Below are 14956 nucleotides of genomic sequence, written 5' to 3' on the forward strand. Positions count from 1 at the left end.
TACCGAAGCATTGAAGACAAAGGTAAAAAGATACTATTTTACCTAATTTGGTGCAGCTCTCTTTTTTAAGTTTTTCTTCTCTAAAATAGCTAAAAATGTATTTTACCTAGACTGATTTACATGTTCTAAGAACCTTAGTTGGAATCTTCCAATTGTGGCACATATTCCATTTGCTTGACTAAGGCTACCCTTCGCTTAAATTTTTGGGTTTTTTGACGGAGTTTTTTTTGTTGTTATTTTCTCTTAAATTTTATTAGATTCGGGTCAACTTATAAATTAATTATTTGTCTCGATGAGAAGAATTGCAAAAGTAAAAAAATATAGAAAAAAGTTGTAAGCATAATAATGAGACAAGTTGGCATTTGTGTCAGGGACCTTTTAAACTCACATTTAAAATGTTGGGGACTAAATTGGTGCAATGTTTAGGTTGGGGATCAAAGCGACAGCTCACACATATTTTGGGATCAAAAAGGTAAATAAGCCGATACTAAAACTAAAGACAGTCGACGATAAAGGACTAAAACTGTCCATTTTTTTAGTGAACTTTTTCCAATTTAGGTGTGAATTTTTTATACTCTTAATTTTCTCATTTAAACGAATGATGTGATGTAAAAATTGTAATGAAAGTAGAAAAAGTTAATTAAAATTCAAATCATACTTACTGTCATTACAAAATAATTAATTTAGTCCAAAGGGCCCCTAAGGCAAGCCTTTTGTTGATCAAAGATTTAAAAAAAGAAAAAAGAAAAAAAATCCATCTCTAGGAGGAAAAATGCGTGTGCAACACGTGTTCAGTTTTTAACCATATCCTCATGGGATTTGGAGACGCTTTAAACCTCCCGCGAAGCCTTTTACCAGAAAATCGGATTCCGATAAGTAAGAGAGAGAGAGAGAGAGAGAGAGAGAGGAGAGAGAGACCACCACAACTACTACAATGGTGACTCTACAGTTGCTCACTGATTGCTCCATCCAAACTCTGAGAGCTTGTTCTAGTAGTCGTCCTCAGCGTTACAAAAGCAGCTCCGCCGTCCAAGCTCTGAGTACTAGAGCCTGTCTCCACCACAACCCCCAGTCAAAGCCGACTACTACTTCGTTGCCTTCTTATCTCAGCCGCAGGCATCTGATAGCCGACACGGCCGCCGTTTCGATTGCGGTTTCTTCCCCTCTCATCGGCATTTCGAAACCGGCGAAATCAGAAGAGGGTGGTCTGTCCGAATGGGAAAGAGTTTTCCTGCCCATTGATCCCGGTGTCGTCCTCCTCGACATCGCTTTCGTTCCCGACGACCCCAATCACGGTTTACACCCCTCTCTCTCTCTCTCTCTCTCTCTCTCTCTATATATATATATATATATATATATATATATTATTACACTGGGTAGTAGAATACAAATATCTAAATTACATCAATAATCTATATAATCCCGGAATGGGTGAGTTCACACTATTGTTTAAAGGGTATTTTAGTCAAATAAGTGACCCACTATTTCCCTTAATTTTGTTGTCTAAATTGTATTTTTGGTATTTTTACTGGAAACAAATGGTAATTTGGCATCTATTTGAATATTTTAGAAATATAGTGTGAACTCACCTTTAGCCCAACTAAAATCTAGCTTAAATCTTAATGTCAAAATCTTGTATGCCTATTTTGTCGGTTTTGGTGGAGTTAATCCAGTTGCATTCCCTTTCGCTGCAAAACCTTTGCTTTGACAAAATTACTATGCCCAACCTCCTCCTAACCAACTTGGGTAGCTCAGTTGGCCAACCTTTACACTTCCTCTCTTCCACAAGCCCTTTAGGGGCAATCCTTAGTTGCACGAAGCGGGGCGGGAGGGCGAGGGGAGGACTGGAGGATTCTAGGAGCTCCTCATTTGAGAACGCCACGGGGAGAGGGGAGGACTGGAGGATTCTAGGAGCTCCTCATTTGAGAACGCCACGGGGAGCGTCTAGGAATAATACACAAAAATACAAATGTGTAATGCAAGTAAGTATTGTTAACGCCGTTCGTGTCAGTTGCAAAGATTGTCTTAGTGATCAAGTAATACTATTATGTTTATATTACGTACTTGAGCAAATTGAAGTTAATATTTTTCTAATATCTTATCATTACTTTGTATTTTCTCTTGCTTGGTATCTTTTATTTTTGTTTCTTTTGGAATTTTTATGCCTAAGAGGTTCAATCTTAGTTGGGAGCGAGTTTCTTTCTCAATGGGAGTGAGGTTCCCAGGAGAATCTGACTTGGGAGCACATTCTCGGAGCGAGGTTCTCAGGTGGATTCGCCACCCACATACGAGATTGCTGCAACTAAGGGTCAATCATTGCCAAAAGCAAGATCATCATTTCTTTCCTGATTGGGGCTTATGTAGATGTAATTTTGATTCTTGTATTCTTCCACCAAAAAAAACTTCATCTTTCTATTTCCCGTTCTTCCATGACCTAAAGGCAAGTCCAACAGCATGTAGGGGTGATAAACGACCCGAACGAGATGACCAGTTAGTTTTTATTTATTTTTTTGATAAGTATAGAGACCTCCAAACTGACCAGTTAATTGTTCAAGCTTGTTTGTGAGATGAGCCAATCTCGAACTAGCTTTAATTGAGCCGAGTAGTAGCTTGTTCAAGCTTGGTTTGTTTATGAACGAGCTTTTGGCCTTTGCCCTCCTGAAAATTATGCCATTTCCTTTTATTTCAACTTCTGTTATAGTTTTTGGCGAAATAAACATAATGGAGCTGTGTCCTTTATTTATTTATTTTTTATATATTTATAAAGAAAGTTATTCCTGAGAAGCTCTACTGTAATGCTTTTGGATTCTGCTTTCAACAATCAGCTTTTTTGAAGTTACGCTTCAACGAACACCCAACTTCTGTTTATAGTTTTTGGTGAAATAAACATAATGGAGCTGATTCCTTTTTTTATATTTATAAAGAAAGTTATTCCTGAGAAGCTCTACTGTAATGCTTTTGGATTCTGCTTTCAACAATCAGCGTTTTTGAAGTTAAGCTTCAACAAACACCCAAGTTGTATTGTTGGTCCTTTGTCAGCAGTGTTTTCTTTTCTATGGTGCTGAAGGTCAAAAGAAATTGCAGCTTCCACACAATTTCACATTTAGATGTTTCTTGTTTCAACATTTGGTGAAAACTGCATTATATTGCCTCTGCAATTTAAAGTTGATTGGTTTCTGGTCGGTTTTCTGATTAAATAAATAGAAAATTTGTTGCTTTGGCAGGTTTTGTACTGGGCACTAGGCAGACTCTTCTAGAGACAAAAGATGGGGGGAAAACTTGGGCTCCACGTTCGATACCTTCTGCTGAAGATGAAGATTTCAATTACAGGTTCAACTCCATCAGCTTCAATGGGAAAGAGGGATGGATTGTTGGAAAACCGGCTATTTTGTTGTACACTTCTGATGCAGGGGATAGCTGGGGGAGGATACCATTAAGTAATCAACTTCCTGGTGATATGGTAAGATTGAATCAAAACTGCTGCTGCTATAGTTGAACATGTGAAATGTTGGAGATTATATGAATCGATGTTCGAGCATTAAATTTTAAGTATAGCTGCTCATTCTTGATTAAACCTTGTTACTAACTGTACCAACTATATGCCTGTACTTGATGGCAACTTCATCACCTGCTTACATGCTGTTAACTTGTCACAGCACTTTAGTTTTTACACGACTGGTGACAATTGAAATCCCATATGGAAATCGACATGGAACTTTTCAGGCCTTGTACAACGCAATCACACATGTTATTATGTTAATGCCCAGTGGAGCAGCATTAGTTTCTTAACAGGTTCTGTTTGCTTCTATGGATGTAGAGTCGCCATCAAACCCTTTTCCGTAAGTGAACACAAGATTCATTGTTGAGCTACAACTTAGGCGTTTGACTTGGTTGTAAATTTTTTTTTGGGCCATCTCATGGTGTTTAGGTGGCCTGTCCTTCCAGCGTCAACGTCGGTAGACCTGTAAAATGGCCCCTGGCCCTCCTGTATGTACCCATTCTAAGATGTATAAACCAGAATAAGTAAAGAACTCTATCCAATAGAACTCCGACTTGACATGAAAATACGTCTAAAGTTGGCCTATTTAGTTTCTAAGTTTTGCATCATTCACCCGGAGTTGACTTCTGTTGATAAGACTACCCCGACTTGACTTGAGAATACCCTCTCTAAAAGAAATAAAGATAATATCCACAGGCCAAATGTTATTTCATTTAGAGATACCTTTGAGTGATGCTATCTATCTGGAATAAACGCGTTAGTGGTTGCAGTAACTTGCATATTAGAACATCCTTATGCCAATCAAGAGAAGGAAAAAAGAAAAGGCGTAGTGGTCCAGGTGGGCTTCATCTTTCTAGGGACCAAAGAGATTAGCTCTTTTGTGGTTTCTTTAATCGCCAAAATCCTAGTGAGTCAGAATCAATTAAATGGAGAAAACTGTGTAAATGTAAAATGTTATATGTTGGCCGACTTCTCGTTTTTTGTGGACTAAGATTCATTGATAGGGACTTCGTCCCTGGACTCCTACAATATGGATTTCCTAAAAAACATGTATGAGATCAAATCGACAGTGAGGACACATTGACGTCAATGGAATCATGCTGAAGTCTCTGTCTGTCAAATCAGAAAGTTACTATAGTAGCACAGACACATTGACTGCTAAAACCTTGTAGTATATAAAATAGAAAAAGAAGTTCTAGCAACATACTACTTGAAAGAAGCATTGAATTTAGACGCCCTAAACTTTATAATGTCCAATAATTGCTCCATGCAACAGTCCAGCTTCACTCTTGTCTCTTGTTTGGAGTGTCTGCATATTTTCTAACCACTCACACTTTCAGTCAGATTTTTATATAGATAATCCAGGCATTAATACTTGTTTTGTTTATTTGTATCTTTGAAGGCTACCAGTCTATATTGTGACATATGCAGGTTTACATAAAAGCAACTGGAGAAAAGAGTGCAGAGATGGTAACTGACGAGGGTGCAATTTATGTGACATCAAACAAGGGCTACAACTGGAGGGCTGCTGTGCAGGAGACTGTTTCAGCTACTCTTAATAGGTGATTTTCTAACCTAATGCTGTGATCAGCCTAATGCTGTCCTCTTAAAGTGCTAGTTTCTGTCCATTGGCTACGTGTGGTTGGTAATGAAGCTGGTCACTGAATAAGAAACTATGGTTAACATTATTGTCTCTACAAGTTTATTTGATTTGGTGCCTATAGTCATTCTCGTCAATTGGAATCTATGAAGCACAGTATGGGTATGTCAAACGGTTATGGGTAACTTGATGAAGCTACCTAGAATAGTATCTATACACAAGACATACCTACCTACAAAGTACGTAATTTTATTTTCAGATGAAGCTAACTTGATGAGACATTTTTTTATCCTTAGCATTGCTGTGAAATTAAGAGTTCTTTAGTGTAGTGACATTAAACTTGGGCTTTTACTGTAAGTTGTTCAACTATGATTTTGATGATAGAGTTTTAATGACCTGAGTCATTTAACTATTTTCTTTCTTATATTAGCAATTATTTCATGTCAGTCTTCTACAGAATAGAGATATATTTGTTATGTATGTATCCTAGCATACCTGTACCCTGTTTTTTTTCCAGATATTTCCATGTTGACGAACACGAGATATAGTAGTACCCGTGCTCGTACTCGTACCCTTACACATGCTTAATCGGTGGTTCCTCTTTTTTAATTCAGCTATCTTTCTTTTTGTTTAGTTTGTGATGCAACTCCAAGACAAGTATGATCATCTTTATTCATGGATGTCCACCTACACTTTAAACTTGAGCATCCTGTACTCTTTTCTTTTTCCCGTTGGTACTTTAAACTAGTTTGTTTGTGAATATGAACATACAGTGGAAAAGATATCTATTCGCCTGGACCATGCCATACCTATGCTTACGTGAAGACTAAACGTTTCCAACATTTTTTAATATAACGTATTCTAGCGATACCTTATATATATATTTTTTGGATTTTCTCGGTGTTGTCGTATTTGTATCGTATCGTGTCTGTATCCTGTATCCATATCCGTATCCGTATCCATATCCATGCTTCGTAGCCTCCAATATACTTGTCTTGTAGTTCCCCTTATCCTTTGCATTTCCCTGAAGATCAACTTATTATTCAAGCACTGGCTTTGAACCATCATCTAACTTATTAGTTGCAGTTTTCCACTGATTTCATTTCTAGCTGTCAAGTTACTTCATAATTGTGCTCTCACTTCAATATATTCTTGGCTCTTTACCCGTTTGATAAGGGCATTAGCTCTTAGGATTGGACTACCAATCCCAGGGGACTACCAATACCTTGTTTGGTAACCCAAAATGGGTTGGGACTATTAGTCCAATGGACTACCAAGGTGGACTTTAGGGGGTATACACAATACCCTCTCACACTTGGTATTGATAATCCAATCCCAACACAAGCCATGCGAAATTACTTTCCTATCCTTGTTTAAACGAATTAATGACAAATCCTTCCTCCCTGTTACAGATTTTAGTTCTTGTTTTATGGGTTCCATACTTCCATTAAACACGGAAAAATAGCTAACTCCATTTAGATTAGGTTTGCTACTATTACTGATATATAGATTAGGTTTGCTACTAACTGTTCGGTATATCTTCGAAATTTCCATATGCATAATAATTTTTTTTCAAAAGTATTTTTTTTGATGTTGTGATAGTTTTTTGGAAAATTGATTTGATCTGGAAAATATTCATCTGGGTTTGAGTTGGTTTGACTAAATATTGAATAAATTAGTTTTGCATAAGGGCAAAAATGGAAATGTATACTATCAAACCAATCCTATCCCATGTGAAACAAATATGATATTAATAATCCCATCATCTAATCCAATCTCAAACAAACATACTCATTACCAATCCCTTCTCATTACCAATTACAATCCTAATCTCATCTCCTTACGAATCCCAACCATCTATCACTGTTATCAAACGAGGTAATGTCACTTTTCTTGTTCATGTTTGGTTCAATTTTTCGAAATGTTGCTAGGTATGCTAGCACTAATCCACTACTTATGCTATATTTATTCTTTGACTAGACTTTGTAGGGAATGTCAGCCTATAGGAAAAAAAGCCAAATAAAGATCCGAACAAAAAATGGAGCCAATAGTTAATGGAATTCAAAGTTACAACTTTATCCATTCTGGAATATGAAAATGATATTCACGTACTCTATTGTTGTTGCAGAACAGTTTCTAGTGGTATTAGTGGTGCAAGCTACTACACAGGAACTTTTAATACCGTGAATCGCTCTCCTGATGGAAGTTATGTTGCTGTTTCAAGCCGTGGCAACTTCTACCTGACATGGCAGCCAGGACAGGTGAGTTTTTTTTTGGGTGCTATACTACTATTAGTTTTGTGTTGTGAAATTTGATACCTTTTCCGGGAGTTAGTATTTTCACTTGAAAAGTATTGGGCCAAAAGAGTAATATAAAACACATGTATATGTGCATAGGCGTACACCATTGGTCCATAACGCATTCAATAGGAGGCCTTACCTAAATATTTAGTGGTATAATGTAAATATGTATAAGAAAAGAAATTATATATTAATCTGTCGTGTCTTGTGTTAGTGTTCATATTTGTGTCTGTATCCATGTTACATAGATGAGTTCTAAATAGATGTAAGCAGACAATATCACCTTACGAAAAATCCTATTCTGATTGATGTTGGAGTTTGTCCCACATCGGTTAATTACCTCTTCTAAAACTATTATATGTGCTTGGGTGGCCTTTCCACTCATTGTGAATTGGTTTTGAGTTGAATGCTTTAACATGGTATCAGATCTAAGGTTTTAGAAAATTTGTTCCCCCTTGTTTGTACCATAAGTGCACCATTATTTGTTGTGATCCATGTGTTATGGATCGTTATGTTTACCTCTCCACGTGCGAGTCGGGGGTCACACGTGCAGGTGAGTGTTAGGAGTTTGTCCCACATCGTTTAATTATCTCATCCAAAACTAGCATGAGGAAACCTCTCCATTCATTGCCAATTGATTTTGAGTTGGATGCTTTAACAATCAGTATTTGAATTTGATTCATATTAATCAATGAGACAAGAAAAAAATATGATGAACAAAGCATGAGAAGCCACTACTATGGAAATCTATTTATTAGTGTTTTTAACTAACACAAAAAGAAAAAAAAAACACTTGCAAACAAAATTTGTCTTTGAAATAATTGTCCCTCTCCGAAACCTAAATGATGCACCTATGAAGGAGAAATAAAGCATGAGAAGCTACTCCTTTGTAAATGTTAGTTTCCTGTGTAGAAATGTTGTCTATTGGATTTGGTATGAGAAATGAATATCGTTGGCTAAATGTTTTGTCACTTAGTAAAGCATATGGGAAAATTTTATTTTCTTTTTCCTGCCTAGAAGTCAGCCATTCTCAGCACCATCTCCCACTTGCACTGAATAAAAAGATTACTGGAAGGATATATGGGGTCGTAGTTTAACCATTTCTTCATCTTCCTCATAAACCATCATAAGAACTTTTGGCTTCAACCTTCTTTGTTCTGAGACGTGTGCAAACTCTTTGTTGTGTATCTAGATGTTGTACTTAAAAAGCTAAATGAGGAATTTGTATATTTGTAAGGCAAAATTTTCATCCAAATCCGAATTTGACCTTTTCCAATTTGATGGGTTGATTTTCAGTTCAAAGTTTCTTTGGCTTGAATATTCCAATGCGATGTTTGATTTTTTGTACTTTCACCAAATCGTATTCTTGGATACTTCAGCATGACAAATCTATGAGAGTAAGTATATTTCTGGAAAAACTGTGTTGTCATTCCCTTAGGAAGACCCTCTTCTTATACTCTTCATTATTCTATACAATAAATGTTTACAACTATCCAATCCCAAAGATTAAGACATTTACCACTAATTCCCTAATCACAAACAATCATACAAGTCAAAGATCCTACAACTGATTTGCTGGTCCTAAGCAATCAGACCATTAAAACAAATCATCTATTTGTATGAGAATCATCTCCAGAAATTCAGCTTTGACACCTCCCCTCAAATTGATGTGGGTGAATTGACCAGCATCAATTTGTCAACTAAGAACTAATGGCGAGTCTTTGCCAATGCTTTTGCAAAAACATCTGCGGTTTGAAATTCCGTGGACACATGAGGCAAAGTAATGATGTGATCAGTACAGGTTTCCCGAATGTAGTGGCAGTCCACCTCAATGTGTTTACTTCGTTCATGAAGTACCGGATTTTCAGCAATGCGTATGGCACTCAAATTATCAGCATGCAAAGGCGTGGGTTCCACTTGTGGAAAGCCTAATTCATAGAGCAAGTGACGCAGACAAACAATCTCAGAACACACAGAAGACATTGCTCGATATTCGGCTTCAGTGAAAGATTTTGAAACCCTTTCTTTCTTCTTACATTTCCACTAAATAAGAGCATCGCCAAGATACATGCACCACCCAGTTGTAGATCGGCGTGAGTCTGGACAACCAGCCCAATCAGCATCACTATAAGCTGAAAGCTGGATAGATGAACCAGCTTTGTAGAATAACCCACGCTCTGGAGTTCCCAATAAATAACGAATGATTTGCTTGACAGCTGCTAGATGAAGATGCCGAGGTTGGTGCATAAACTGACTCATCAAATTGACAGCGTAGGAAATATCTGGTCTGGTCATTGCTAAGTAGACCAAGCTGCCTACTAGTTGTCTATATGCCGTAGGATCAGAGAGTAAATTGCCTTCATCTTTCCGATATTTGGCATTAACCTCAAGTGGAGTGTCCACTGGAGTTGAGTTCTCAAGACTAGCCAAAGCAATAAGGTCTTTTGCATATTTGGACTGATTAACAAAAATCCCTTGAGTTGACTTATGTACTTCAAGTCCTAGGAAGTAGGTGAGGGTTCCAAGTTCCTTCATATGAAAAGAAGAATGTAAAGATTCTCGTAGCTAATGAATACCTTTCATATCTGTGCCCGTGATGATGATGTCGCCGACATATACAAGGAGAATAGTTATACCAACACCAGAGTGACGAATAAACAGAGAAGGATCAGTAGCACTTTGACTTAAACCAAGTTGATGAAGAGTCTGATGAAACTTTTCAAACGAAGCCCGCGGTGCTTGTTTTAGCCCATAAAGAGAGCGTCGTAGACGACATACATCTGTAATAGAATTCCTTTGGATACCCGGAGGAAGTCTCATATAGACTTCTTCTTTAAGATCACCATGTAAGAAGGCATTTTTCACATCCATTTGAAACAAAGGCCAATATTGAGAAGTTGCAATAGAAATCAGTGCACAAACGGTTGTCATTTTAGCCACAGGAGCAAAAGTCTCCTCATAATTAATGCCATACTCTTGTCTATTTCCAAGAGCCACCAACCGAGCTTTGTATGGTTCAAAGGAGCCATCAGATTTGAGTTTAACCGAGTAAACCCATTTGTAGCCAATCGGTTTATGGTTAACTGGACACGAGACAATGTCCCAAGTGTGGTTTTTCTCTAGAGCTTCCAATTCTTCCTGCATTGCTTTTTGCCAACATGAATGCTGCATGGCTTGTGAATAAGTGGTTGGAATTGATGTCGGGGACGAAGTGGCTAAAAACGACAAGCGTTCCGGTGGTCTAGATGGGCGAGTGGATCTTCGAAGTTGAGGAGGTTCAGGACTTGGATCAGGAGCCGGGGAGCATTCGCGGTTAGGACCGTCTGGTGGAATGGTAGTGTTACCTCTTCGCTGATATACAATCCCAGGTTTAGACCTTGTCAAATTTGGAGAAGTACTATCAAAGTCAGGAAGGTAAGTGTATGATGATGGAGGAGTAGAAGCATGATGATTTTGGAAAAAATACTGATTTTCAACAAAGACAACATGACGAGAAATGCGAATGCGACGAACGGAAGGATCATAGCACAAAAATCCCTTTTGATTAGGCACATACCCAAGGAATGCACAACGTGCAGATTGCGTTGTTAATTTGTTCCGATTTGGTGCTGGCAAGTGAACATAACAAAGACAACCAAAAGTATGCAATTGGTTGTAGTCGGGATGAGTTTTGTGCAACCGAAAGTGTGGAGATTGATTTTGAAGATTGGGTGAAGGTAGTTTATTGATTAGATGCACAGCCGTAGATAGAGCTTCGACCCAAAAATGAGTTGGAACAAATGCATCAAGAAGAAGTGTTCTGGTAACATCCAAGAGATGTTGATTTTTTTTTTTTTTTTGACAAATCTATGAGAGTAAGTATATTTCTGGAAAAACTGTGTTGTCATTCCCTTAGGAAGACCCTCTTCTTATACTCTTCATTATTCTATACAATAAATGTTTACAACTATCCAGTCCCAAAGATTAAGACATTTACCACTAATTCCCTAATCACAAACAATCATACAAGTCAAAGATCCTACAACTGATTTGCTGGTCCTAAGCAATCAGACCGTTAAAACAAATCATCTATTTTTGGTATGAGAATCATCTCCAGAAATTCAGCTTTGACACAGCAATCAGCAGTAGTAGAAATAAGTAGCTTTTTGCTTGATAACAATGTGTAGTTTTCTATAAATTTTTTGAAATGAAAAAGAGCCACTTCATTCTCTTGCGCCAAATGTAAATCTCTCCCTGTTTAGCCAGAGAGGAATGTTGATACTTAGAACTATTTTAAGCGCCTTTGTCCTTGTTGATTAATTACGATTCTTCTGCCCAATCTACACATTGAGTGCCTTTCGTTAATCTTCTTTTCTTTTCTTTTTTTATTGACCTACATCAGTATAGCTTTCAATCTGTTCTGCACCTGTATCAGGACACTGGTTTTTCTCTTTGGAGTGATATTTTGGTTACTATAGTTCGTTTAACTGTGGAATGATTTATTTAGTTAGTAGTAGTTCATTTTTGCTTGAAATATAGGGATAATGAACAAAATACCAGATGCAAAATAAGGGTTGATTTGTGTCGATTGTTGGAGTACCACTGTCCCTTCTGATGACGGCTTTATGAACTTCTGTATAGTCAACATGTACCTGCTTTCTGTCTTTCCCATTGTCTTGTACTATTCAATTCAACCTGTGAGTACTCAATCATGCCAATTCTCACTCATATCTATTGATGTTGCAGCCATACTGGCAGCCACATAACAGGTCAGTTGCAAGAAGAATTCAAAACATGGGATGGAGAGCTGATGGTGGCCTTTGGCTCCTTGTTCGTGGTGGGGGACTTTATCTTAGCAAAGGCACAGGGGCAAGTGAAAGATCTTTTTCTAGTGAATAATTACTCATCATCATACATCTTGTTGGCAATATTCTGAATTCATCTGCACTAATAATACGTAGCTTTGGATGGGAAGTTATTCTTGGTGTTGATCGTATGATTCCATACTATATGTCTGCTTTATCTTTGCTATCATAATTTTTTGGCTGCTTCTTTATTGCATATTGGAAAACAGCTTGAAGAACACTACCAATCCTGATATTTGTAATTTTGACATCATGACTTTATTGGTGTGACGGAATTGGGCATCAAATAAGGAAGCCCCAATAGTTGTGATGGTCGCCCCTTTTGTGACTCTAAATTTGCACTCTCCTTTGTGATTGGCTGGTTGCAATTGTCAATGATATTCACCATAAAATAGCGTCACTAACATCTATCAGGGCACTTGCGGTCAAATCATTTGTCGAAATTGATGGATGGATTTTTGTATGCTCCTTGTCTTGTGCAATATGGGATACATCACATTCTGCCATCAAGTTCTCTTCCCTCGTGCTATGTACCCATAGTAGCAAAATTGCAATCATTGTAATTCATAATGTTCAGTTGATGAATTTTTCCTTGTTTTGGTTTTAAGTGCTTGTGGTTCTTAACATTTCCAGATAACAGAAGATTTTCAAGAAATTCCTGTACAAAGTCGTGGTTTTGGCATTCTTGATGTTGGCTATCGTTCTCAGGTAACATTTAGTCATTATTACTTGTGATAGCATGTTCCTGTGTTGGTTCTCATCAAATGAGACATGGGCTGTTTCATACGAATTAAGAAAGCTTTCTAGATGAATTGCTTTAATATTGGACTTCGACGTGACTTCAGAGTGCTATAGGAGATGCGATCATAGTATTTAGTTTTCAAATGCTGAATGATTTGATTGTACAGGATGAGGCTTGGGCAGCTGGGGGCAGTGGGATTCTGTTAAGAACCAACAATGGGGGCAAGACATGGATCCGTGACAAGGCAGCTGATAATATTGCAGCAAATCTCTATTCTGTAAAGTGAGCTTCAATACTTGCTTAAACTCTAGTGTCAATCTGATCATTTGGACGATCAATGAAAACTTCTTGATTTGTGCAGCATGCTCCTTGTTTAATCTCTGTCTGTGTCTACCTTGTTTTTTTTACTCTAGTTGTGATGCACATGTTTGTAGATAGTATGCACTTATTTGCAGAGCTAACAAATTTGACATTTTATAAGAAATTTAGTTAAGAACTGTAGCTCTAGATTCTAATTTTTTATTACTCACCGTTGATTACCTTTCTGTCTTGCAACCAGAAGGATTACATACATTTGATTTGCTTAATGCATTAAATAACCAAAAAAAAATGCTTATCCAAAAAAAAAAAAACCAAAAATAAATAAATTCCTCATGGGATTATTTTGAGAAGTTTCAAGTTGTTTGTTTGGTTTTTGATTTAAACTTGGTTATGGTGTTCATGTTTTCTGGCAAATTTATGTACTGATTTTTGAAGTTTATGTGGTGGCAGGTTTATCAATGACCAAACGGGGTTTGTGCTGGGAAATGACGGCGTCTTGCTTCGGTATCTCGGATAAAGTAGGTGATCTATTTGCAACTTCCTGTTGGGTGTTTGGATTTATTAAGTAGCACCGACATGATATGGACACAAAAGTATTTTTTCCAAAAATGGAGAAACACGACACGATGGGGACATGCTACAAAATTCTGTCTAGTTTCTTGTTATACTCCGGATGAAATAGAAAAGAAAATAGCTTCATTTTGACATTTAAAATAGTAAGATACAGTTTTTGAAATGAATAACCTTGGTTCAAAGGTAAGTTAAACGAAAAGTATAGGACATCTGATTTGAGTGTCACATGTGTCCGAATATTGTCCGGAGTGTGTCGGTGTGCAACAAATAATCTGTACTGGTACGTGACCTTTGGTGAAGTGTTTGTCATTTAGCTCAAATCTTTCCTTGTGGTAGGTAAATAAAGAAAACCAAAAGCTTGCAAGGTTCTTGCTTGTGTCTGCACCTCTTGTCAACTGAAATACTAGTTGTTATTTTGAGGGTGCCGCACATATAACCGAAACATTCCTCCTATATGCAGGCGTCTCAACGACTCAAGCAATTTTCGAACTGCTTATATGCTGGCATTCACACTACAAGGAAAGAGTAATATTTACTTGATTCAATTTTGTAATTGCGAGCAACACAGTTTTTGTAATTATGATTCCAACTATTGAAAGAACAAAAGAAACCAAAAAGAAGAAGGGTTGTGTTCAGAATTTACAGTTCTTTGCTAGAAGTGTAATGCAAGAATGAATTTTTTCACACTGACCAAGCTTGTGTTTTGAAGTGCCTTTACTTTACGAAGTTTGTGCTATCTGGGTTAGCTTTTCAAGATGTTTCATATATCATGCCAGTTGAACTAGATTTTTGTTTCTGTTTTCATTTGTGAACAGATTGGTTTGATTTGAATGCCGGATTCATAAAGCATGGTGCATTTCTATTGTTTTTTCTTAAGGAAAAAGGCTGGGAAACTAATAGGCCTGGTCCTTCAATTTGAGCATTTGGGACATGGTTACAATCATAACTGGGGCTAGAGCTGGGCAACAGACACGAAATACGATAACAAGACACGAACCGAACACGAAGTTAGCGGGTTAGGGTTAAACATTTCTGACACGAAACATGAAAATGACACGACTCGAGAACACGAATTCT

The 14956-nt window shown here is 37.4% G+C and overlaps 1 protein-coding gene across 1 annotated transcript; it reads left to right on the forward strand.

Moving 5' to 3' along the window:
* Positions 1-832: 832 nt before the first annotated feature.
* On the forward strand, positions 833-14566 carry LOC131324833 (photosystem II stability/assembly factor HCF136, chloroplastic). Its single transcript, XM_058356977.1, has 9 exons — positions 833-1295; positions 3225-3460; positions 4931-5061; positions 7228-7360; positions 12125-12247; positions 12877-12951; positions 13152-13267; positions 13757-13824; positions 14340-14566. The coding sequence occupies exons 1-8, from the start codon at positions 935-937 to the stop codon at positions 13821-13823; spliced, it is 1242 nt and encodes a 413-aa protein (XP_058212960.1). The 5' UTR covers positions 833-934; the 3' UTR covers position 13824; positions 14340-14566.
* The last annotated feature ends 390 nt before the right edge of the window (positions 14567-14956 follow it).

This window comes from Rhododendron vialii, chromosome 4a, assembly GCF_030253575.1.
Source record: "Rhododendron vialii isolate Sample 1 chromosome 4a, ASM3025357v1".
NCBI lineage: Eukaryota > Viridiplantae > Streptophyta > Magnoliopsida > Ericales > Ericaceae > Rhododendron > Rhododendron vialii.

What these genes read in the sequence shown, in the direction of transcription:
- LOC131324833 (XM_058356977.1), top strand. Translation starts at nt 935, where the DNA reads ATGGTGACTCTACAGTTGCTCACTGATTGCTCCATCCAAACTCTGAGA. An exon ending in TCCCGACGACCCCAATCACG is followed by an intron (nt 1,296 to 3,224) that starts GTTTACACCCCT and finishes TTGCTTTGGCAG; the next exon opens with GTTTTGTACTGGGCACTAGG. An exon ending in ATCAACTTCCTGGTGATATG is followed by an intron (nt 3,461 to 4,930) that starts GTAAGATTGAAT and finishes TGACATATGCAG; the next exon opens with GTTTACATAAAAGCAACTGG.